This window comes from Vombatus ursinus, unplaced genomic scaffold (genome assembly GCF_900497805.2).
Source record: "Vombatus ursinus unplaced genomic scaffold, bare-nosed wombat genome assembly UNPS02014810.1, whole genome shotgun sequence".
NCBI lineage: Eukaryota > Metazoa > Chordata > Mammalia > Diprotodontia > Vombatidae > Vombatus > Vombatus ursinus.
The window spans coordinates 5,317,586-5,340,686 of NW_020954588.1; the positions used below are offsets into that span (position 1 = coordinate 5,317,586).

A 23,101-nucleotide genomic window follows, 5' to 3' on the forward strand; every position below is an offset into this window, starting at 1 on the left:
ACACACACACACACACACACACACACACACACACACACACACACACAGAGTTTCCACTTCTTTGCCACCACAAAAAAGAGTAACCATAAACATTTCCCTCTTTCTTTGAACTCTCTGGAGTTGAAGTGTAAAAAATGGTATGGCCTGGTAAATGAATATGCATAGGTTAGTGACTTTCCCAGCATAGTGTGGACCCCAGAATGCCTTGCCTGTGATAGCTGGGTGGTGGTAGAGCACTGGATATGAGGTCAGGAAGATCTGAGTTCAAATCCAGCAGCAGACACTTACTAGCTATATGGCCCTTGGAAAAGTCATTGAAATGCTTTATGCCTCGGTTTCCTCAACTGTAAAATGGGATAATAATATCACTACCTACCAGGGTTGCTGTGAGGATTAAATAAAATGACATTTGTAAAGTAGTCAGCAAAGTGCCTGTCATTTAGTAGGTGCTTAATAAATGCTTGTTTCCTTATATCCTGTGGTTATGCAACAGAAATAGGATCTAAACCCAAACATTCCAGACTTCAAGTCCTATAATATTCCCTGTTCTGTGAACAAAACAATATCCAACATGGAAAAAAATAACAATTAAGAAAAAAAAAAGTGACCTAACTACTAAATAGTCAGGATTCCCCCTGGTCACTCACTACCTACCAGACTATTACAAAGCAATCAGCCCCAACAGGGCTGCAGGAACGTTTGGCACTTGGCCTGAGTTGGGAAAGAGAAAATAGGCAAGGGCTGCTGCCCGGGAAACTGGGCCTTAGTGGTCAGGAATCAGGGTTGGCTTTGTTGCAGGAGTCCAATCTGCCTCTGGTCTCTGCAGAGGCAGTGAATGTCTTTCTCACCCCTTCACGAAGTGTTAATTACATAATCGACTATCTCATAAAGCTAATAATTACTATATTTCTCAGAGGCCTTCTCTTTATTTAAGGGACGTATGTTATAATCACTTCTTAGAGCATTCTCTCTTTCTCTCTGTCTCTGTGTCTCTTTGTATCTATGACTGTCTCTGTCTCTCTCTATATATATAATATATATTATATATATTAATATATATTATATATATAATATATATTTCTGTCTTCATCTCTGTCTGTTTCTGTTTTTCTTTGTGTCTCTCTCGGAATCTGTCTCTCTGTTTCTGTCTCTCTCTGTGTGTCTGTCTCTCCGATTCTCTTTCTCCCTGTCTCTGTTGTTTCTATCTCTCTCTCTCTCTCTCTCTCTCTCTCTCTCTCTCAAAGTACATCAAGTTAACCCTAATTCTGAGAAGGATTCATCAAAGGTTTCAGGTGGATAAATTATCAATCAAGTGACAGAAGAAACATCCCCATAGAACTGGAAAGCAAGGGCTGGAGCTATCACATAGTCAGAGTGATGGTGGTGAAAAATTAAAGTATGTAGTCGGCTCTGAGATTAACCACCCCAATGGAAGGAGAACAATGGCCCCAATCCTTTGGCATGGCCACTCTGCTGGATGATAATGATAATAGTTAGAATTTATGCAGCACTTTAAGGTTTACAAAGCACTATATAAATATCTCATTTGATGCACAAAATAACCCTGGGAGGTAGGTGTTATTATCTCCATTTGATTGATGAGGAAATTGAAACAAGCACAGGGTAAGTGACTTGCCCAAGAACACACAGCTAGTAAGTGCCTGAGACCAAATCTGAACTCAGGTCTTCCTGACTCCAGGAGAAGGGCTGCCTGCCCACCAGGATCTAGCTGGAAGACAGGAAGCCCTGATATTGGAAATCAGATCACAACCCCCAACCAGTTAAGTGACACAGCCACCAAGAACATGCCAAGTCATATGGGTCTTTCACATGTGAATAATCAACTGGTAGTCATAAAATTAATAGAGCCTTGCAGATAAGTACCAGGAACTTTACTAGCCTGTAATTATTTCTTTCTTTTGAGGGTTGGGGAAGGAGACAGAGAAAGTTAGTAGAAAGTAGATTTCCACCCAAAGGTAAATTCTTCATGTTTTGCCTGGAAGTAGCTCTTGTGAATCTGATTTTAGAGTGACATGTTATCTTCATTAATCATCCAAAAGTATACTGGCCTGGATTTGTTTGCTTACTTGCTTGCTTGTTTGTTTATTTGCTGGGCATAAGGAAGGACAAAGAGGGTCAATGAGGAAGAAGACTTGTTTTCCACTTAGGGCTTAGCACAGTGCCTTGCACATAGTAAATGCTGAATAAATGCTTGTTTTCTTCCTTTCTAAGGTGAGATAAATAGTATCATTATTCTTTACTCTTTCCCTGGGAGAAGGTGTTTGCAAGTCTAATTTTAAAATAACATTTTATCTTCATTTATATGTAGTTCCCTGACAGGAACTTAAATAAATGGGATGCTGCAAAAATCAAACCAAGGTATATCAGAAGATGAGAAAAGAAAGAACAAAAGAAGTTGAGTTGGGGTTCCTTCCCTCCCACACCCCCCTCCACCAACCAACGTGACAGTTTTCTTATAGTTGTCACCAACTGTTGATTCTTATCGAGGATACAGGAAGGCAAGAACCCTTGGAATTTAATTCAATTCCATCTGAAATGGATTTGTTATCATGTCAGGCACTGTGCTAGGCTCTGGAGATAAGAGAGAGAGAAATGAAACATTCTAGTGTGGTACAGTGGAAAGAGTATCAGATTTGTTGTCCAAAGACCTGGGTTCAAATCCCTACTTGTCTACTTCTAACCTGTGTGACTTTGGGCATATAGCTTAGCTTCCCGATGCGCAGGTGTCCTAATCTACATAATGAGGGACAACCTCTTAGATGACCTCTAAGGTTCCTTCCAGCTCCCGGGCTATGATCCTATGACTCTGTCCTGCAACAGGGCAACACCATGTCCCAGGACATATTCAACTTTCAAACATGCTGTGCTCAGCAAACATAAACTTAGATAATTAACGCCTCCATCCTGGTTTTTAAAGGTTATTGCATTCAGTAAATCAAACCTTCCTGCAAAGCAAGCCAGAGAATGAAAGAAGAAAGGGAAGCCTAACTCAGAACACAGCCCTAGTTAGACATCGCAGCACCCACCAGAGCTTATTATTAAACAGAGCCAGCAGCCCAGCTTCGTCATTCGACACAGGGCTGTTGAGTATTGCATTTTAGGCAGGATGTAACATAGGAAAATCCAAGTCTTAACTAGCAGGGACTTGAACCTTGGGTTCATCTGCTCCAGAGGTGACAGTTACTGGCTGAATTAAGAGAGACATTTTCACAAATGAAGTGACCCTTGGCATTTCTGGGCAGCAACTATTAGAAAACCCTGCTAATTGAGATATTCCTGGCACATGCCTTCTCCCTCCCCCCACTTGTCATCACAGCAAAATCAGGACTCCCACATAGAGGAATGTTAAAGCCCTGATTCACGATGCATGAGCACTTAGAGCTGGGCAAGATCCACCACTCTCACTGCATGTGCATGAGGTAGGACCTAATATCTTCGCAAAGGCTGAAATTTGCCAAAGAACAAAAATGGTCTGTGCCCTTTCTCTGATGCTTTTGGTGTGGGTCCTGGGTCTGTGGTATAGAGCAGAATGACTACTCCAGGGCTCTAGCCATGATTGGCAACCAACTCAGGATCCACAGAAAAATGCTCATATAAACAAGCCCTGCCTATGTCTTCAGATAAACATCTCAATCATCTCTCTTTGTTCTATTTGAAGTCTTGGTTCCACAGGACCCCACAGAAGCACACCGTCATCCAAATCAGTTTTTTCTGGGCAACTTTTATCTGCTAACCATAAATAAGTCCTCTAACTGCTATGCATGGACTAAAAGAGCCTGGTGGCACACAGCCAGATGTCTTTGGACTGTGACGTTTTGCATGAACCATTCTTCTGCTAGCATGTCTAACTGAATAAAGGGTAAGTCTACATCAGGGATCAGGAAATGGAGGAGGGTATAGACTAGGGCCATAAAACAAAATCCATGAGCTGTATGATACCCAAAGATAACACAATACTATATCAAAACCTCAGAGTAGGTAATAAGGAGCAGAGGATTAGTGATTTCCTTGGAATGCTTAGTAATTTACAGATCATTTCACAAATAACTTTTGCTGACTAATCCACAAAAATAAACAGAGAAGTAGATAAGTGTTTTACTGAGGAGGCAAGTGGGGCTCTAGATTATCAATAATTCTAAGTTTTCCTTGGAAAGTCATCTTCACAATGGCCATGTTTCCTTGCACCTTCAGGATAAATAAGCTAAAAAGAATATCAGCAAAAATCTACATAGCTACTTGGTTGAAAAACTACTCACCACTTGTAGTGGGGCTAACGATCGTTTGGAAGTGAGTCTTTTGCCAAAATTGAAATCAGGATGTTCTTTATGAACTAGGCCATAGACTGGTTCCAAAAGTAACTTGTGTTAACAACAATTGGGGAATCTGCTTTGGATAAATGTTAAGCATTCTGACTGAAGACATTCTTAAATATCTCTTTAAACTTCAGCCGATGTACAATGCAATGGCTTAGTCCTTCAAGAGTTGTATTTCACTAGGACTGGTAAGAGGACTTCTTTGTCTGCATTTGCTATGGTAGCCTTCTCAAGAAATTCACAACGGTGTCGTTGACCTAAAGAGTCCTTAGTTGCAATTTGAGGTGGTATCAAAACCATCATTTTATGTTTGGGTAGTACTTTAGGGTCTTCAAAGTACCTCTTCATACATCTGTCTCATCTTTTTCCCCAAACAAGCTTTTGTGTCCTGCTGGCCCTGCCCAAAAGCAACATTTAATGTTCTATTCCCATGCTAAAGTTGAGGAAAACAAGACTTGTGAGAGGTCCACTGATCTGAGCAACATCATACAGCTAGAAAGCACCAGATTCTAACTCTTTCTGATTTCTCTCAAATCCACTCCTCTCAGTCCCTGAAAAAGCTCTCCCTTCCCAGAACTGAGCTGCCTTGCCTGGGGTCTTAATAAGCATAAACTTGCCTTGTACACTACATCTTGACTGTCCTAGACCAAGAGACATCCATATCACCTGATAATTTGACCCATCCCTGTCACTTTCTACCTCTTCTGTTGTGCATAATAAACCAATCAATGTTGCCATTGCTTCAGGGAAAGGTGCATTGATTTACTCACCATTCTAGAGATTCCCCAAATCAAAACTCCCTTTCCTGGGTACCATTTCTCTTTACATGTTGTCACCACTATTAAAATAGAAGCACCTTGTGGGGAGTGATTATTCCACTTTTGTATCTGCATAATGTTTACCGTGGTACCTAGAACATACCATTTAATACATTTTTTTTTCCATCATTCATTCATTCTTCATGATCTTTCCACTAACCATACTTTCAGAGGCTGCCTTGGTTCCTGTTCTTCTTTAGGATATAGAGGTCAGAGGACCACAGAATTTGAGATCGAGACTTAGAAGGGATATCAAAGGCCATGTGGTCCAACCCCTTTATTTCACAGATGAGGAAACAGGGCCAGATAAGTTAAGTGACTTGTCCAATGTCACACAAGTAGTAAGTGACAGAGCAGGGATGAGAACCAGGGGTTCTCTGACTCTAGAGCAAGTAATAACTCTACCCTACCAATTATGAGCCCTGTAAAATACTTCTCTGGGTTTTAGACACATGCAGCTTCAATATCAGACAGCTAGATGGCACCCTAGTACATAGAGCACCAGCCTGGGAATCAGAAAGACTCATCTTCATGAGTTCAAATCTGGCCTCAGACACTTACTAGCTGTGTGACCCTGGGCAAGTCACTCAACCCTGTTTGCCTCAATTTTCTCATCTGTAAAATGAGCTGGAGAAGGAAATGGCAAACCACTCCATTATCTTTGCCAAGAAAACCCCAAATGGGGTCACAGAGTCAGACACGATTGAAAAACAAAGCTTCACTGTCCTGCTGTCTCTATGAAAGGTAGTCAAACTCTCTTTGATTCTGAGTTTCACCATTTTCTACTACCATTGCAGAGGCAGGGGTGGGGTGGAGGGGAGGAGAATCAGATTCTTCCTTTTCCTTTGATCAGTTTTCCTTTACTTCCTCTCTTCCTTTTTTTAATGTTCACTGTGCTTGAGACAACCTCAGATTTGGCAGTATTATTTCACAACCAATTAGGCTTCATCTAATTCTCCTTATTGGGTATTTCAGAGGATGGGGCAAAAGCATAAGAGATACCAGACTATATCAAGTCAATTCTTCAAATAAATATTGGAAACTAAGCAAAAGGTGACTAAGCATTGAAGGGAATGAACTAGAATTTATTAAGCACATTCTATGTACCAAGTAGTATGTTAAGTTGCTAGGAGTACAAAGTGAAAAATGAAATAATTTATGCCCTCAAATTTGGGGGGGGTGTTGTTTTGGGATTTGAGGGGGTTTGGGTGGTAAGAAATAAACATATACATATATAAACACTTACATGGTCAAAAATACAATCATGCATCTTTTGAACCCCCAAAACTATAATTTTAGTTCTGTGAATAAATTTCAGGGAGTCTACAAACTTGGATGGGGGCAAAATTGCATCTTTATTTTCAATAACCTCTAACTGAAATTTAGCATTTCTTTCAATTATTCAAAACTATTATTCTGAAGAGGGGTCCACAAGCATCACCAGTCTGCCAAACAGGTCCACAACACAGAACCCCTACTCTAACTAATTAGCTGATGTGGTGGCTTAACTTCCTACCAGAACTGCTAAGGAGCAAAGCAGAAATAATCTGAATTTCTTCCCTCCCCAACCCACCCCCCTCTTAGAAGTGCTAATGAACAGCAAAAGGAAAGTCAGAACAGAAATAGGGTGGTAAAGGGATAGGGAGGAGCCTGGGAAGCAAGCTCCTTGGAAAACTAAAAACTAATTCCTAGGAGAAAATTCTCATTCCACAGAATGAGAACTTATTCCTATAAAAGATATTGTTCAGTCCCATGGAAGGCATGGCAAACAACTGTACTAGAGGTGCAAAGGGTGATGGGATACGGTGGGACCCCAATCCAGGCTCTGTCATTGGGTCAGGTGATCTGTGGGAAGTCTCTGGGACGATTTCCTCATTTGTAAAAATCAAAGGGATTAAATCAGATGGTTCATCACATCCCTTCAGATATGAAGGTGCATGATTCTCACACACCTGGTAAGAAGGATCATGCCTCATGGTGTCAGTGACTAAGGCACCATCCTTAAGCAGGTGGAAAATGACACGGAAAGATCACCACACTTTGGGTCAAAAGACTCTGGCTGTGTGACCTGACTCAAATCATTCACTGTCTCTGAGACTCAGTTTCCTCACATACAAAATGAGATTAAAAATATTTGAAGTACTTACTTCCCAGGAATGCCACCAAAAACAATAGGGAAAATGTATCTGAAAGGGTTCTCACAATAAATCATGATAATAATCATGATAACGGCAATTATGTCATGCTCTAAAGTTACAAAGCAAAAACTATTCTCATTTGATCCTCATCACAACTCTGTATAGGAGGTGCCATTGTTATCCCCATCTTACAGATGAGGAAACTGAGGCTTAGGAACATCAAGTGAATTGCCCAAGCTCACATAGTTAATAAGAGTCTGAGTCAGGATTTGAATTCAGAGCTTCCTAACTCCAGGTCCAGTAGCCTCTCCACTAAGCTACCTTACCTGCCTCTAAAGCAGTATAAAACACTCTTTCAATGGAGGCTTTACTATCTGAAGGATGTGAAATGTCATCAGTATTAACATTCCTTTTACATTTCCTCCATAACTTAGGAAATAGTTAAGAGTCACTTTGGGCAAAGAGTTCATCAGCCCAGAGCCTCTCTAGAGAACAGCCTCTCAAATCAGTGAAGCCAATTTTACAATCAATAAATAAACATTTACTAAGAACCTACTATATCAGGCACTGTGCTAAGTGCTAGGGATACAAAAAGGGGCAAAAGATAGTCCTTGCTCTCAAGGAACTTAAAGTCTAATAGGGGAGACATGCAAGCAAACACAAAGCAAGCCAATACATGGGATAAGTAGGAAATAATTAAGAGAGGAAAGGCACTAGAATTAAGAGGCAGTGGCAAAGATTTCCTATAGATGAGATTTTATTGAGACTTAAAGGAGACCAAGAAATCCAGTAGATGGAGTTGAGGAGGGAGATCATTCCAGGCATGGGGGACAGCTAAAAAAAAAATGCCAGCAGATGTAGAGTCCTATTTATGGAACTTGTAAGGAGGCCAGTGTCACTGGATCACATAGTACATGGTGGGGAGTAAGGTATAAGAAAACTAGAAAGGGGAGCAGCTAAGTGGTACAGTGGATAGAGCACCAGCCCTGGAGTCAGGAGGACCTGAGTTCAAATCTGACCTCAGACACATAACACTCACTAGCTGTGTGACCCTGGGCAAGTCACTTAACCCCATTGCCTAGCCAAAAAAAAAAAAAACCCTAGAAAGGTGGGAGTGGGGAGGGGGGGGAGTATAAGTTATGGAGGGCTTTGAATTCCAAACAGAGCATTTTGTATTTGATCCTGGAGGTGATACGGAGCCACTGGATCTGTATTGAGTAGTGAAGTGACATGGTTAACCTAAGACTATCATTCTGATGGCTGAATGGAAGATGGACAGCCCATTCCAGGGTCCATCCTTGACGAAACCTTTCTGGCTTCAACGAGCAAGTCAAGCTACTCCATTGGCAAAGACTTTGAGACCCTACTACCAAATCTTCACTAACATAAGACATCAGAGCAGGAGATAGTAGCTATCATAATTATACTTTCAATAAAGCATAACATAAGTCCATTCATGCACTCAAGTGTTAAGCATCTACTAGGTACAAGGTGAGAGGCACAGAAATAGATTAAGGTTCCCTCTCAAATCTGGAAAGACCTTATTTCAAAGTCCATATTGAAGCCCTGCTTCTAATTCATACTAGCCATGTCTATACTAGGGGCCATTAACATTTTTTATGTCATGGAACCCTTTGGCAGTCGGGTGAAGTCTAGGGACTTCTCAAAATAATGTTTCTAAATGCATGAAATAAAATACAGAGGACTGCAAAGGAAACCAATTATATTAAAATAACAACGTAATTTTTCCTGATTCAAGTTCATAGACCCTCTGAAATATGGATCCTAGATTAAGAACGCATGGTCTAAACCATGAGCAAGTTACAATGTCTCAGTATCACCAAGCAACTCTTAAGGACTGTAACTTACATTTACATTGTGTAAATATAACAGTGGAAGGAGTTTCCACACTGAGAGTGTCCCTTAACTGTTGAAATAGCATATCTGAACCAATAAGGTGCCATGTTATGTGCCAAGGATTAAAAAAAAAAAAAAAAGAACAGCATTTTCCCTCAGCTCAAAGAGGCTACTGTGGGAGGGATGGGAGAGGTGGGAGGGTTGTACATTCCATATATCCCTAGGTCTTACCTAAATTACTCTGTCGGCCTTTCTCCTCCACCCCTTATTCCTTTGCTAGTCTCCAACATTATATAGATAGTAGGGTCACTAAAGAAATAGCCAAGAGAGAATATTCCCTATAATTGCAGTTAACTGTACCCACTTTCTTTGCAGGGTCAAAATCACAAGTCAATTTACTTCTAAGAGACTTATTTTTTCCAATGACAACTACAAAAGCCGTATAGATTTTTGTCTACCCAGGACAGCATCAAAGACAGGGATCTTTCCTCTATAAAAATTAGGGCTTTGAGTTATTTAAAGAAAGGAAGGGGAAACTATTTACTTTCTTGGGAAAGTGTTTCATTTAATTCTTCTTTCAACAATTCATAATCCTTTGGGTTCCTCCAAGCCAAAATTCACTGTGCATGATAGAAGGTGAACAGGAAAGCAATCATGTTGTCATTTACAAGAAGGATGAGCTTGGTACTTAAGTGTTCACACCCATTTTTAATCCTATTATAGTTTTAGTTGGGGTAACTTCCACTGAGGACAGAAACAAGGAGCTCAGGAAGCTGAGCCAAGTTAAAATCCAAGGCAGCAGATGAACTTGAGGCAGTTTGCGTGACTGAATGGGACATAACCCAGCAGAAGAAGGGTCATACTTAAGGCAACAGGTCTCTTTGCCTGTTCATGTACACAGGGGGAAAGAGCTAAACCCCAAGACTGAAAACATAACCATTACACTCCTTGGCAAAGAGATTGGCAAGAGGAACAACAAAAACAGATCAAGGATTCCACCCCCTGAGCCAGTATGCAAGTTGCTGGATTCAAATAATAAAGACCTCGTCAAAGTTGGCTGTCAGTTCTCGTCAGCACTCTGCCCAGTCAACTCTCTTGGACTCAACTACCAGAGAAGTAAAGTCTTTGAACTGACATCTAACCAAGAAAAGGAATAAAAGAAAATGGTTGGTTTTATTTTTTTCCCCTCTTCTTTCTGGATATTTGGTCTAGAGACTACAAATTGATTTCCCCATCCCACAAGGGAGCTCTCTATTTCCTCAGTTCCTCTCCTTCACTTTGGACCCTCTGAATATGTATGTTTGGATTAAATATTAATAAAGTACGTTTGAGGGGACAAAGAGGGCTCTTTCCAAGTCAGTAGGGCCTGAAAGGACAGAGACATGCTGGGCTCTGGTTTACAGAGATATAAGGCTGTGGATCATCCAAACTTGTCCACCTGGGCCATTCTCTGTGAAGAATTCTGGGCACAGGAAAGCATCCTGCTGTCTCAGGGACTCAGGGAACAAGTTTTTGGGTTTTTTTTCCCCTGTATTATAGCGTTTTTTGTGCCAATAAATAATTTTTAAAAAAAATAGAGGGGCAATGTAACAAAGGGAACCACAATCCACCACAAATTTGATTTTGTCATTAACAAATTCTTAATCTCCCTCCCCTCACCATAAATTGTGCCCCTCCATCTCCAAAAAAAAATGTTTAAGGGTCCCTTTGAAAATAAGAATCTGATTAAAATTTTCTTTATCAATCATGTTGTCTTTAGAACTAGAGGGTTAGCTAAAGTTGTACTTTCATTTATCTTGAAAGAAATATAAAACCATTAAGGATTTTATATTTGGGGACTGTCATGCAAGTCCTGTGTCAGTAAATAACTTTCAACCGAGACAGTTCTAATCCACAGTGAACTGTATTGTTGTCCTAGCTAAGGAAGGCATAAAGCATATTTTATCCCTTATATATTTCAGGGGACCACTTCAAAATGAAATATATGTACTGCAAGCACAAATCATTCTAGAAATCATTCCAAACAACACACTTGTACATTTCATAGAAAAGAAAGTGGATATTTCTAGTAAGGGAATATCACCATGTAGAACACAAGCCAGGAGAGTCTGCCTGCCAAGGGTCATGTACTTTGGAGCTCACACACTTTCCTAAGTAAAACAGGCCGGGTAGGAATAACTTAAATAGACAAAAATTCAAAAACTCAGAAGCACAAGAACACCCAGCCATGGGAAAAGCACCAAGGACTGTGGCAATTGCCTCCACAAGGGTTCCCAAGAGATGGTTCATTCAGGACATTAATGACACCCAAAAAAAGGACCCCTAGAAGGAAGAATGAGAAGTCCATGCCAATGCATATACCCACTACACTACTGTCATGGAGAGACAGTGGGACTAACATGCTGTCTTTAAACAGCTCTTCCTCTAGTCTAGAATCAGAGGGCCCTGGATTCAAATCTTGCCTCAGTCATTTGCTGTTTGACTTGGAGCAAGTCACTTAACCTTATCTGAGCCTGTGTATGTGTGTATAGATATGTGTATATATGTATGCCTATATAAATATTTATGTGTGTGCATATATACATATATTTATATACATACATATATACTATATATATACATACATATATACATATATAGAGAGAGATATCACATGTATATATAGATATTTCAACACCAATCTATACATTGCATGTGCATGGTATATATGTGATACATGTGTGTATATATATATGTATATATATGCATATACAAACATACATATATACACAATGTATATCCTTGGAGAAGTTCACCTGAATGAAGCCCTTCACTGCAACTTGTTGCTGAATAAAGCCCAGCATAGAAAAATCTGGTAAGGGCAACCCCTCTCCCACTGATAGGAAGTCCAGTTTTCCTTTGAAATGATCACTCAACAAGCATTTATTAAGCACCTACATGAGGTATTTTGCAAGCAATGGGGACACAAATACAAGAATGAAACTGTTCCTACCCTCAAGGAACTCACATTCTATCAGGAGTAACAGCAGGTATAAATATAAGTAAATATAGAATACCTAAAAAATAAATACAGCGTGTCCCAAAAGTCTTAGTGCACTTTTGCACTGTGCAAAAGTGCACTAAGACTTTTGGGACACCTTTTGGAAGATAATGGAGTGGGGAGGGTGAAGAAAGCAAGGAAAAGACTCACTGATTTCTGGTTATTTTATTCATTTTGTTGTTGGATTTTTTTGTCCCCTTTAAAGTCAAATACTGAAACTCTTGGCATGTCCATTCCCTTTTTCAAGGGCTAACTCGACAAATGAAATATCAGGCTTAGTCTATGTTTGGGTATCCTCTCCCCCTATTAAAGAGAATGCTACAAAGAAACTTGTTGACACTATCTCCAAGGGTCTCAGGTCTTCCTAACCATTTTCGATCCTGACGGATATTTGGGGGTTTTGATTTTTTTTTAATTTTGCCACTTCCACAATCCTTCAGAGTTTACTATTAGATAATGTTGCTCCAGGCCTGCCAAAAGTTTGTCTGCGAGATTCTGTAAATTTCATCTGGTAATTGATCTGCCTGTCCATCTGGAGAATATTTAAGAGCTAACGGCAGGGGTAGAAGCCAGCAGCAAGGGCAAGCCGGAGATCTCAATGTGTGTCAACGCAAACTCCTCGCTGAAATCGCCACACTTGTCCAACTTTCAGCCAGTGCCCAAATGCCCCTTCCCTCTCGTTTCCTCCTGCCTCCCACCCCCAACTGCCTGGCACCGGAATGTAAGTCAAACGCAGTTAATGCCTGCTGACAGTTCAGCTTGTGTCAATGAAAACTTTTGAATGCTAAGGGGATGACCCAATACCTGACTAGTCCAGGCTGCTCTTAACTTCTGACTTGCAGAAGAGGGAAAAGAGGGGAAAGAGGGAATAGCCAAAAACCAGAAACAAAATAACATCACGTTACCAAGCGAAACAGCTTGTGTGTGTGTGTGTGTTTTTTTTTTTTTTGTAATTATATTGGCAAAACGGATGCTTTCGCAAATCATCTGTTCTGTCTTTCCTGAAGGCAGAAAAAAACATCTGGATTCAAGAAACCTAACCCCAGACCAGTAAATTCTGTCAGTGGAATGCAATTTAAAAATCTCTGGAAAGAAAGTCCTTTTCGATATACAAACACGCACATACACACACACACTCACACACACACAACACACAGCGCCCACTAAAAGTTGTGTAAAGAAAGAAGCCCCCCGGCCTCCACACACACACACACACACACACACACACACACACACACACACACACCTTTATCTCTCTGGGTCTATTTCATCATCCACACCAAACATTGATGAGGTGCATGGCCCCGTACTGTGCTGGTAGAGGCAAGCCCCAATCAAACCGTCTTACGTGGTTTTCATGAACCAAATGTAGCAGTTGAGCCCAAGATCCATCCCCTGTAATTACGGCTCCGTTTGCTTCTTTTCCTGTGCTTTCTCTATCTCTCCCCCCTCCCTTCTGCGCGCCCAGTCAAGCAAACCCCGTCCGCTCTCCCTCCCTGCTTGCTTACCTGCAGTCTCTCGGTTGCCGGCTGCCACATATTTTGACCCTTTGGGATAGGGCAGAGGAAAGGAGCAGGAAGACACTGTTGATTTGCGATTGGAAGCAGCGGGGGGCTGGGGGCGGGGGTCTTGCTCACATCTGCTTTTCTGGGTTAGCTGGCAGTGCGTTCTGTCCCTAACCAAGCAGCAGGAACAGCCACCCGGGTGGGAGAAGGGAGGGAGCGGGCTGAGGATAAAGGCAGGGAGAGAGAGGAGGAGGAGGAGGAGGAGGAGAGAGCTCGGGATCCGGGTCCCAGCAACTTGTGGAGGCTGTCGCGCCACCGGCTCCTCTGCCGAAGGAGCTAAACTGTCCTATTGCACCAGTGAGTGGAATGCTGAGCTCCGCCTGCGGCCCCCAAGTGCAGATGCAACAGCGGCGGCGGCGGCGGCGGCGGCGGCGTCCTGGCTGCTCGCCCCTCCCCCATGGCCGGGGTAGTGCGAAATCCTCCTACTCGCGACCAAAACCTGCCCCGGCGACTGAGCATGCCCAGTTCCTCCGCGAGAGCTACAGTGCCTTCATCCTGTGCTGATTTCTGCTGCCACCGGCGAGGGAGAGGAAGCATGTGGTGCCACCCCCGAGGCTGGCAATGGGTGGAAGCTGGTGGTGAGGGGCGGCGAGGCCAGGAGAGGCTGGGCACGGTGTCAGCCGCAGGGCTCCCACAGGTGCCTGAGGGAAATCCGAGGGTACACGTTGGTGAGCAGACAGCAATAGAGGGGACAGGGAAGGTTAGGGAAGACGCAGACGGACTGGACATCCAGCCTTAAAGATCATCTCGTCCATCCACCCCACTCAGCAGTGGGGAGTACAGAGGCTGGGTTAGTGAGGTTCTGGAGTCTAGGATTTGCCGCTCGGCTGACTAGTTGTGTGATCCTGAACAAGTCCCATCACTTAACCTCTGAACCCCAGCGGCGGCATCTGTAAAATGGACATTGTCCGGTCCCTGTGAGGAAAGACATTTTGTTGTCTCCAAGTTTGCAGATGAGGAAACAGGCTTAGAGAAATTAAGTGACTTGGCCAAAACCCCCCAACTAGTAAATGGCAGGGCTAGAAATTCCAATCCAAATCCAGTGATTTTCCACCACATTAAGTATTGAAAGAGAATGCCCTTCACTTTCACCTCTTAGAGGCTCAGGTTACTCATATGCAAAACGAGGAGGTTGTTACAGATAACGATACTTAACCTTTTTTATTTGTTTCCTGGACCCCTCTGGCAGTCTAGTGAAGACTATGTGTCCCTTCTCAGAATAATATATTTTTAAAGCATAAAATAAAATATATAGAATTACAAAAAGAACTATATTGAAATAGTTATCAGATTTTTTTTTTTCCAAGAACAAGTTCTTGGACTCTAGGTTAAGTAACCATGAAGTGGATGATCACTAGGGTACTTTCTGTCTCCATATCTATGATCACAAGATCCTTCTTGTTAGAAGAAAAATCTTGGGTTTGCCTACCTTGTCAATAATCCGTCACCGTATAAAACTATAAAAATTCCTACTTTTTCAAAGCTTTTTTCCACCCATCATCACATTTGATTCTCTGTACAATCCAAAAAAGCAAATAGAAAGATATCATCTAACAAAGAAACTGAGGCTGAGGGAGATAGAATGATTTACACAATATCTGGAAGGAAGTGGCATTCCTGTTCTCTTTCCACCAATCCATGCCCCTATAAAGATGGTCCTGACAATTTCACTGGGATGCCTATCTATTAATCTAATAATAGCTAGTTCTGGAATCTGAGTTAGGAAAACCTGGGTTCAAGTCCTATTTCTGACATTTACTATCTTTTTTTTTTCCTTTTGGAGGCTATCAGGATTCAATGACTTGCCTAGGGTCACACAGCTAGTACGTGTCTGAGGTCAAATTTGAACTCAGGTCCTCCTGACTCCAGGGCCAGTGCTCCATCCCCTGTGCCACCTAGCTGCACCTTGACGTTTACTATCTGTGTGATCAAAAGCAAACCTTTTTCAGTCTCAATTTCTTCATCTGTAAAATAAGGACAGAAATACTTACAGTACTTATCTCTAGGGTTGACCCAAGGCTCAAGTGAGATAGTGTATAGAAAGCCCAGAGATAAAATGTAAAGCTCTTTAAGCATTTCAGCTATTATTTAAAGAACTTCTCCCATCCAGCTCTCTAGGGATTGCAGAGCAGTCAGGAAGCTGTGACCAGGGAATGTAGAGTAAAAGCATGTAAGAGCCAGAAGGTATCTTAGAGATCACTTAGTAGAATTCCCCCATCTTACACATTTAGGGTCACTTAGTTGAAATGTCATGCCCAAGTATTTCTGACAGAGCAAGAACTAGAATTCAGTTCTCCTAGGTCTTTCAATGTCATTTTGCTGTTATTGAGTTGTTTCAATTGTGTGCAACGCTTCTTGACCCCATTTTGGAGTTTTCTTGGCAAAGATACTAAAGTGGTTTGCCATTTCCTTCTCCAGCTCATTTTACAGATGAGGAAACTGAGGCAAACAGGGTTAAGTGACTTGCCCAGGGTCACTCAGCCAGTGTCTAGGGCCAGGTTTGAACTAAGGAAGATGAGTTTTCCTGACTCCAGTCCCAACATTCCATTCACTGTGCCACCTAGCTGCCCTAAACATGTCAGGTTCCCATGTGAATGAATATTCCTATATGCAAATGAAGTTACTGGCAATGTAGTTGTAAAAAATATTGGATTTGAATTCAGTCCACTCTAAACACACACACACACACACACACACACACACACACACACACACACACACTAGCTGTGTGATCCTATTCAAGTCACTTAACCATAAATCTATAAGTTCTAGAAAAGGTGAGAATCTATACTGGTAAAGGAAATTGCTCACCAGGACCTCCCTACAATGACAAAATCACGAGTCTACAAAGCACTTTACATGCTCTCATTTAAGTTTGATGGCAGCCCTGTAAGACAGGCACCACTAGTAGTGTTTTCCAGTTTCACAGAATAAGAAATTGAGGCTCAGAGAAACTAAGGGACTTTTTGCAGGTAAGTTTCCAAAAACAAGGTTCAAACCCAGCTCTCCTGACTCCTTGAGCAAATGATTCTGTCTAGGTTCATTTCTCATCAGTAAAAATAAGGGGGTTGGACCAGCTGGTTCCTAAGGTCACTTCTAGCTCTAAATCCAATGGTCCTAGGATGTGATTTTTTTAACCAGCTCTACACCTCACCAAACACAGCTTACAAAGCTAAAATATTATTAACAAAGTGGCAGGGATGGCCCCTTTCCACTCTTTTCCCACTGACTTGCATCCTTCTATAAAATGAGATGTCCTCATCCCACCCGAGATAGGGAATTTGATGATTAGAAACTTTTAGAACAGGAATTCTTAAACAAGGGTTCATGAGTAGATTTCATAGAGTCTATGAATGTAGATACATAAAAAATTACCTTTCTGTTTCTACATAATTGGCTTATTTTGTAATCCTACATATTTTTCTTTATGAATATAAAAGCATTATTCTAAGGATGGGTCCATAGGCTTCACCAGACTATCCAAGGGGTCCATGACCCCAAAAAGGTGCTTTAGAAGACCCATCAGTCCAAATGGGAAGGTTCATTGCCAAAGCTGGCTTTGGCCTCCAACTTTGCTGCTTACTGTTACTCCCCTTTCCTCTTTCCCCTTCCCCCATAGAAGTAGTATTTTAAACATCTGTGGGATGAGTTAACCACCTAAATTCAGAATGTCTTCTCACCTCAGTATGTAATTAATTATTATGACTCAGTAAAGCAACATTGAGTCTTCCACATGTTGCCTCTCTAGAAAAAAGTCTTCTGTTGCTTTGGACTCTTCAAATAGAAACGTAGGCACAGGAAGCGTGTTTCAGGCCAGAATTTTAGCACTCTCCAATTACCCGTGGGATCAGGGACCAGAAAGCTTCAGATGGAAGGACGAGGGTGAGGATGGATGTGTAGATTGGGGGCAGGAGAGAAGGGGTAGAAGAGAGAAAGAAGAAACTATGTTTTCCCAACTCATTTTCCCAAGGCTTCTCATTCATTAGAGTGATCTGTATTGGTGGGTGAGTGTAACAGAGACATCTACTGGCTAGACGTGTGACATGCTTCCTCATCTTGTTGAGATGTGGATTTTGACACCTAGGAGCCATACTCTACTGCATGAAACTTTGTAATTGCTGCTTAAGGCTATAAGCGGATTTAAGTTAACAGAGTACCCATTCTTGAACTAGCTGATAGGATTTTTGATGTAATAAACATTAGATAACATGTTGGAAGATGGGCATAAAAAACAGACATTGTGCCCAATTCCACATACACACAGACTTGCACAAGTAGTTGTAATCTTGTTAAAACAAATACTATTACAACTACAACCACAACAAAAATTCCCTTTAGCAAAAGTGGCAAAACACAGCTGACAGCTCACTTAATTCCAGAAGTATTCAATACAACAAAATCCCAGCACAACAAAATAATTGCTATAGTCCCTTGAGTTTTTTTTTTAATAACAGGAATTAACTTTTATGAGGTCAATGATGATGATGATGGTGATGATGATGATAGACATTCAAAAAATGTTTTAGGTTTTCAAAGCATTTTTCATCCATTAGCTCATGTGAGCCTCAGAAAAACCCTATAATATGTTTTACCAAGTCTTCTCAATTCATCCCCCACATCTCTTACTTCTCAGTTCTCGTACTCTAGTTCAAGCTCAAATTGCCTCTGCCCTAGCCTACCACACATTTGTCTAACCCCATTTTACAGGTGAGAAATGTTGAGTGGTATCAAGAATAGAGCACAGGACTCAGAATCAGAAAGTCTCAGGTTAAAATCCTGCCTGAGACACTACTCATGGGAATCTGACATTTAACCTCTTACAGCCTCAGTTTCTTCATATGTAAAGTGAAGATAATAATAGCTGCAGCATTGCAGCATTTGCTTTGTATAAATCTCAGGTTTATTTAAATACGTGTGTGTTATTTCCTTCAATAAAATCTAAGTGATTAGAAGCCAAGGACAATCTCCTTTTTATCTTTGGATCCTTATTGCCTAGCTGCTAGGTGCTGGCATATAGTAGGTGCTTAATATATACTTGCTGGTTCATTGATACCTCACAGGGTTGTTAGGAAAATCAAATAAAAAAATGTACATTGAGCACCATGTAAATGGCAATTGATATTTTTATTGTTTTTATCTAATTCTCTTCATCTAGTTCAATTGAGCTGTCAAAGAATCTTGGGCCAGACTGCTATCCTACTATATTCATTGGGGTTTTCTGTTCTGCAGACTATTGCACAGGTAGGTAAAATGACCTATTTGGGGTAACTGAATGTAAGTATTAGGAAGTAAGTTCATAGTCTGTAGGCTCCTATTAGCTGGGTCTGACAATGGGCAAGTCACTGGGCCTTAGTTTCCTTATATATAAAATGAGGGATTTGGATTAAATCTTTTAGCTTGTATTCCATATTCTTTCCCATCTCACATCCAATTGGTTATGAAGTCTTCTTGAAGTGATGAAGAACATCACTTACTTCTCTCTACTCACACCATAACTACTCAAGTTCAGGCTCAAATCACCTCTGACCTAGGCTATCAAAATAACTTCCTAAGTGGTGTATTTGACTCAAGCCTCTCCCCTTTCCAATCCATCTCCAGACATCTTACAAAACATGTCTATCACGTTACTCCCCTGTGCCCCAAAGCTCCACTTATTTCTCATTGCCTCTCAATATAACCTACATTAATCCACTTTATGTATTCTATGGTTTGGTCCAACTGACCTCCTTGCTGTTCTTCATACATGTTCCATGTCCTATTTCTGTGCCTTGGTACAAATTTTCCCAAATACTAAGATTACCTTCTTTCTTCTCTGCCACCTTTTACAATCCTCAGTTTTCTTCAAAGCTCAGCACATTTTCATTTTTCTGTTCCAAGTGGCATCTGCTATATGAGGCATTTCCTGTTTCCACAGCTTCTTCCACCATCTTCAAGTTATTTTGTAGTTATTTGGTAGAGATTGTGTGTGTATACATATATGTATGTGTATACATATGTATATATACATATATGTATACAATCTATACCAAATAACTACAAAGTATAAATGTATATATATACACACACATACACACATACCCATATATACACATGCATAGATATAATAAATATAATAATAAATATAATATAACATAATAATATTATATATAATATAATATATATTATATAATATATTATATTATATTATATTATATATAATAAATATAATATAATAAACACATATACATAAATATACATATATACTCCTGACAGCTGAGACTGTTCCGGTTTTTTTTTTCTTTGTATCACTGGTGCCTAGAATATTACCTCGTAGATAGTAGGTGATTAATAAGTATATTTTGATTTATTGTTATTATTCATCTCAGTCTCATTTTTCCCCCAACGGTGTTCAGATAGAAGGAGTTCTAAAACAAGTCATTCCATATCATTCCAGTATCATTCCATATAGCATGGTTTATGGATTTTTGCATAAGAGAATAAAATAACTCCTTTCTGTAATTAAATGAAAGAAGTATGATGTGAATTTATCTTCAGTAGGCTTACTTACCCCCAAAACAGCTTTGGGATGACTCCAGTGACAGACACAATGATGAAGATGGTGTGTGCCTCATTGTGGACCCCCATGACATTTTTTTCATCTACTGAGTCTGTATTTTTAAAGCTTTTTGTTCCATGGATTTTGGAGATTATGCCTATTTGATATGGCAATGTCCATTGAAAATATGGTTCTTAAAATTTTTAATGGATCACTAGCATTCAAGCATATATGGGCAACAGTTCTATCTGTGGTAATAGTCTTGATCCAGTACACTTAATCTGTTGAATTCTCAAGTATATTATGAGATCTGTATTAGTAGGATGAGAATTTCTCATGTGTTACTTCATGAAAGATAGCAAGCTTCTGATATGTCATTCTGACTACCATCTCAATTCATGCTTACATGTTTGGTAGATATTAATTTTTGCCCCCATAGTAATGTGTTGCCAAAAATTAGTATTTCTTTGCATAACCTGAATTTATTTTTGAATCCAGTCTACTCAAACATGACCTGTCCATAATTTCTGGTGGCAATGACCTAGCCCTGAATTGCCATTATAAATCCCTCCATTTCTATAAACAAATCAATATGACCCAATCATTTGTTCCACACTTATTTGTCAACACATTATTGATTGAATTCAAGTGGATGCTGTCCATGGAGAGCCTGTTGATTCCATTCTTGAATTAGATTTCACAGGATCCACCCAGAAGTCAACCACTTCTAATTATCTTTGACAAATCCAGTGGTATCGAACTGTTGTTAGCCTTTATTGTTGCTTGATAAAGAGCTATCTGCTTGCTTCAAAAGTACTTCTACAAGTTTTTAACCAGTTTATCATATGGGCTATAAATGTCCATCAATTTTCTTCCTCCTTTTTGTTGCAAAGTTTTCATCTTTCCATATAAGCCTTAGGCTGGTGGTGCCTGTGTGTAGTTAATATTGTATGGAGTTTTGTTAGGACACTTTCCAAGTATTTCCATTTTTCTGTTCCAAAAATGTATGTTAAGATTAGTACTATATGCCTGAAACATAGTAGGGGCTCAGTAAATGTTCTATCCATCTATCCTCACCATTGAGTGGCACAATAGAAAGGGCACTGGACTTGGAAAGACAAGTTTAAATCCTACATCTCAAGCATATTAGCTGTGTAACCTTGGGCAAAGTCATTTAACCTCTGTTTGCCTCAGTTTCTTCATCTGAAAAGTGAGGCTAAGAATGGCTCCTACTTCCAAGAGTTGTTCTGATTATCAAAGGAGATAATAATTGTAAAGTGTTTTGCAAATCTTAAAGTCTGGAATAAATGCTAGCTATTGTTGTTATTGTCATTAAGTCTCAACATATACTCACATAATTATTAATAATCATAGCTAGCATGTATCTAGTGCTTTAATATTTACAAAGTGCTTTATTTATATTATTTCATTTGATACTCACAATAACATTGGTATTATTATTGTCCCATTTACAGATAAGAAAACTGAGTCTAAGAAAGGTCAAATGACTTACCCAGGGTCACACAGCTTGGTGTCAGAGGCAGAATTTCAACTTAAGTCTTTCTGACTGCAGGTCAAGTGCTCTAATCAATATGCCATCTAGTCTTCTTTCATCATTATCATCATCATCATCATCTTCTTCTTCTTCTTCTCCTGCTTCAGCTGTTACATCCCTTCACTTTGCATCTAGAACAGTGTCTGGCACAGAGTGGGAGTTTTAAAAATGCTTGTTGGATGGTGGATGAAGAAGGGCCATGAAGAATGGCTTGAAGATTACATGAACATCATATGAAACTTTGTAATGCTTTTTCTGAAAGACAACTAGTTGACCCCTGATGTGTATCTAGGATTCTATAGTATAAGGAGGCAGGTGAGGAGACAAATAGAAAAAATAGATAAGGGATTTCACAAATGATGAACAGATAAGAGCCACCAACAGATATTCAGAAAGAAAGGAGCTAGCATGTGAATACATAAAGAGAATGATCGAAGAAAAAGTAGGGGAATGAATATGACAATCAAGCAATGAGCATTTATTAAGCTCCTACCTTGTGCCAAGCATTATGCCTTATCAAAGGGAATACAAAAATAGAAATGAAACATTCTCTACCTTCAAGGAGCTTACAATGTAACACCGAGAAACAAAAAATACCCACGTAAGTAAAGACAAAGTATTTAGAAGATAAATACAGAGTCGTTTCTTTGGGGGGCCCTAACAGAAGAATAGGTTAGGGTTCTTATAAGAAGGGAGCTAGAGCTAAGCTTCAAAGAGAGATAGGAATTCTAAGAGGCAGAGGTGAGGATGGCGTGCATTCCAGGCATGGGGGACTTCCTTTGCAAAGACACAGAGAGGGAAGATGAACCTTTGTGCGTGAGGTAGAAGAACAAGTAGACCAGTTTGCCTGGACAATAGAGTACACAAAAGGGAATCATGTAAAATAATGCTAAACAGGTGGGTAGCTGCCAGATTGTTGTTGTTCTTTCTTGTGTCTAACTCTCCATAACCCCATTTGGGGGTTTTCTTGGCAGAGATGCTGGAATGGTTTGCCATTTCCTTCTCCAGCTCATTTTACAAATAAGGAAACTGAGGCAAACAGGGTTGAGTGACTTGCCTATGGTCACACAGCCAGTAAGTGTCTGAGGCCAGATTTGAACTCAGGAAGAGCAGTCTTCCTGATTCCAAGCACAGTACTCTAACCACTGCATCACCTAGCTGCCCTGGCAGCCAAGTTGTAAAGGGTCTTAAATGTCAATTAGCAGCATTTGTATTTGATCCTGGAGGGAACCAGGGTCACTTGAATTCCTTAAGTAGGG

General features: G+C 40.4%; 1 protein-coding gene across 1 annotated transcript in view; it reads right to left on the reverse strand.

Moving 5' to 3' along the window:
- The window catches only part of PID1 (phosphotyrosine interaction domain containing 1), a 274,275-nt gene extending 260,178 nt beyond the window's left edge, over window positions 1–14,097 (reverse strand). The window contains exon 1 of the mRNA XM_027875683.1: window positions 13,696–14,097. Within this exon, the coding sequence (XP_027731484.1) occupies window positions 13,696–13,725 (30 nt within the window). The 5' untranslated portion in view covers window positions 13,726–14,097. The remainder of the gene's footprint in view (window positions 1–13,695) is intronic.
- Window positions 14,098–23,101: the final 9,004 nt, after the last annotated feature.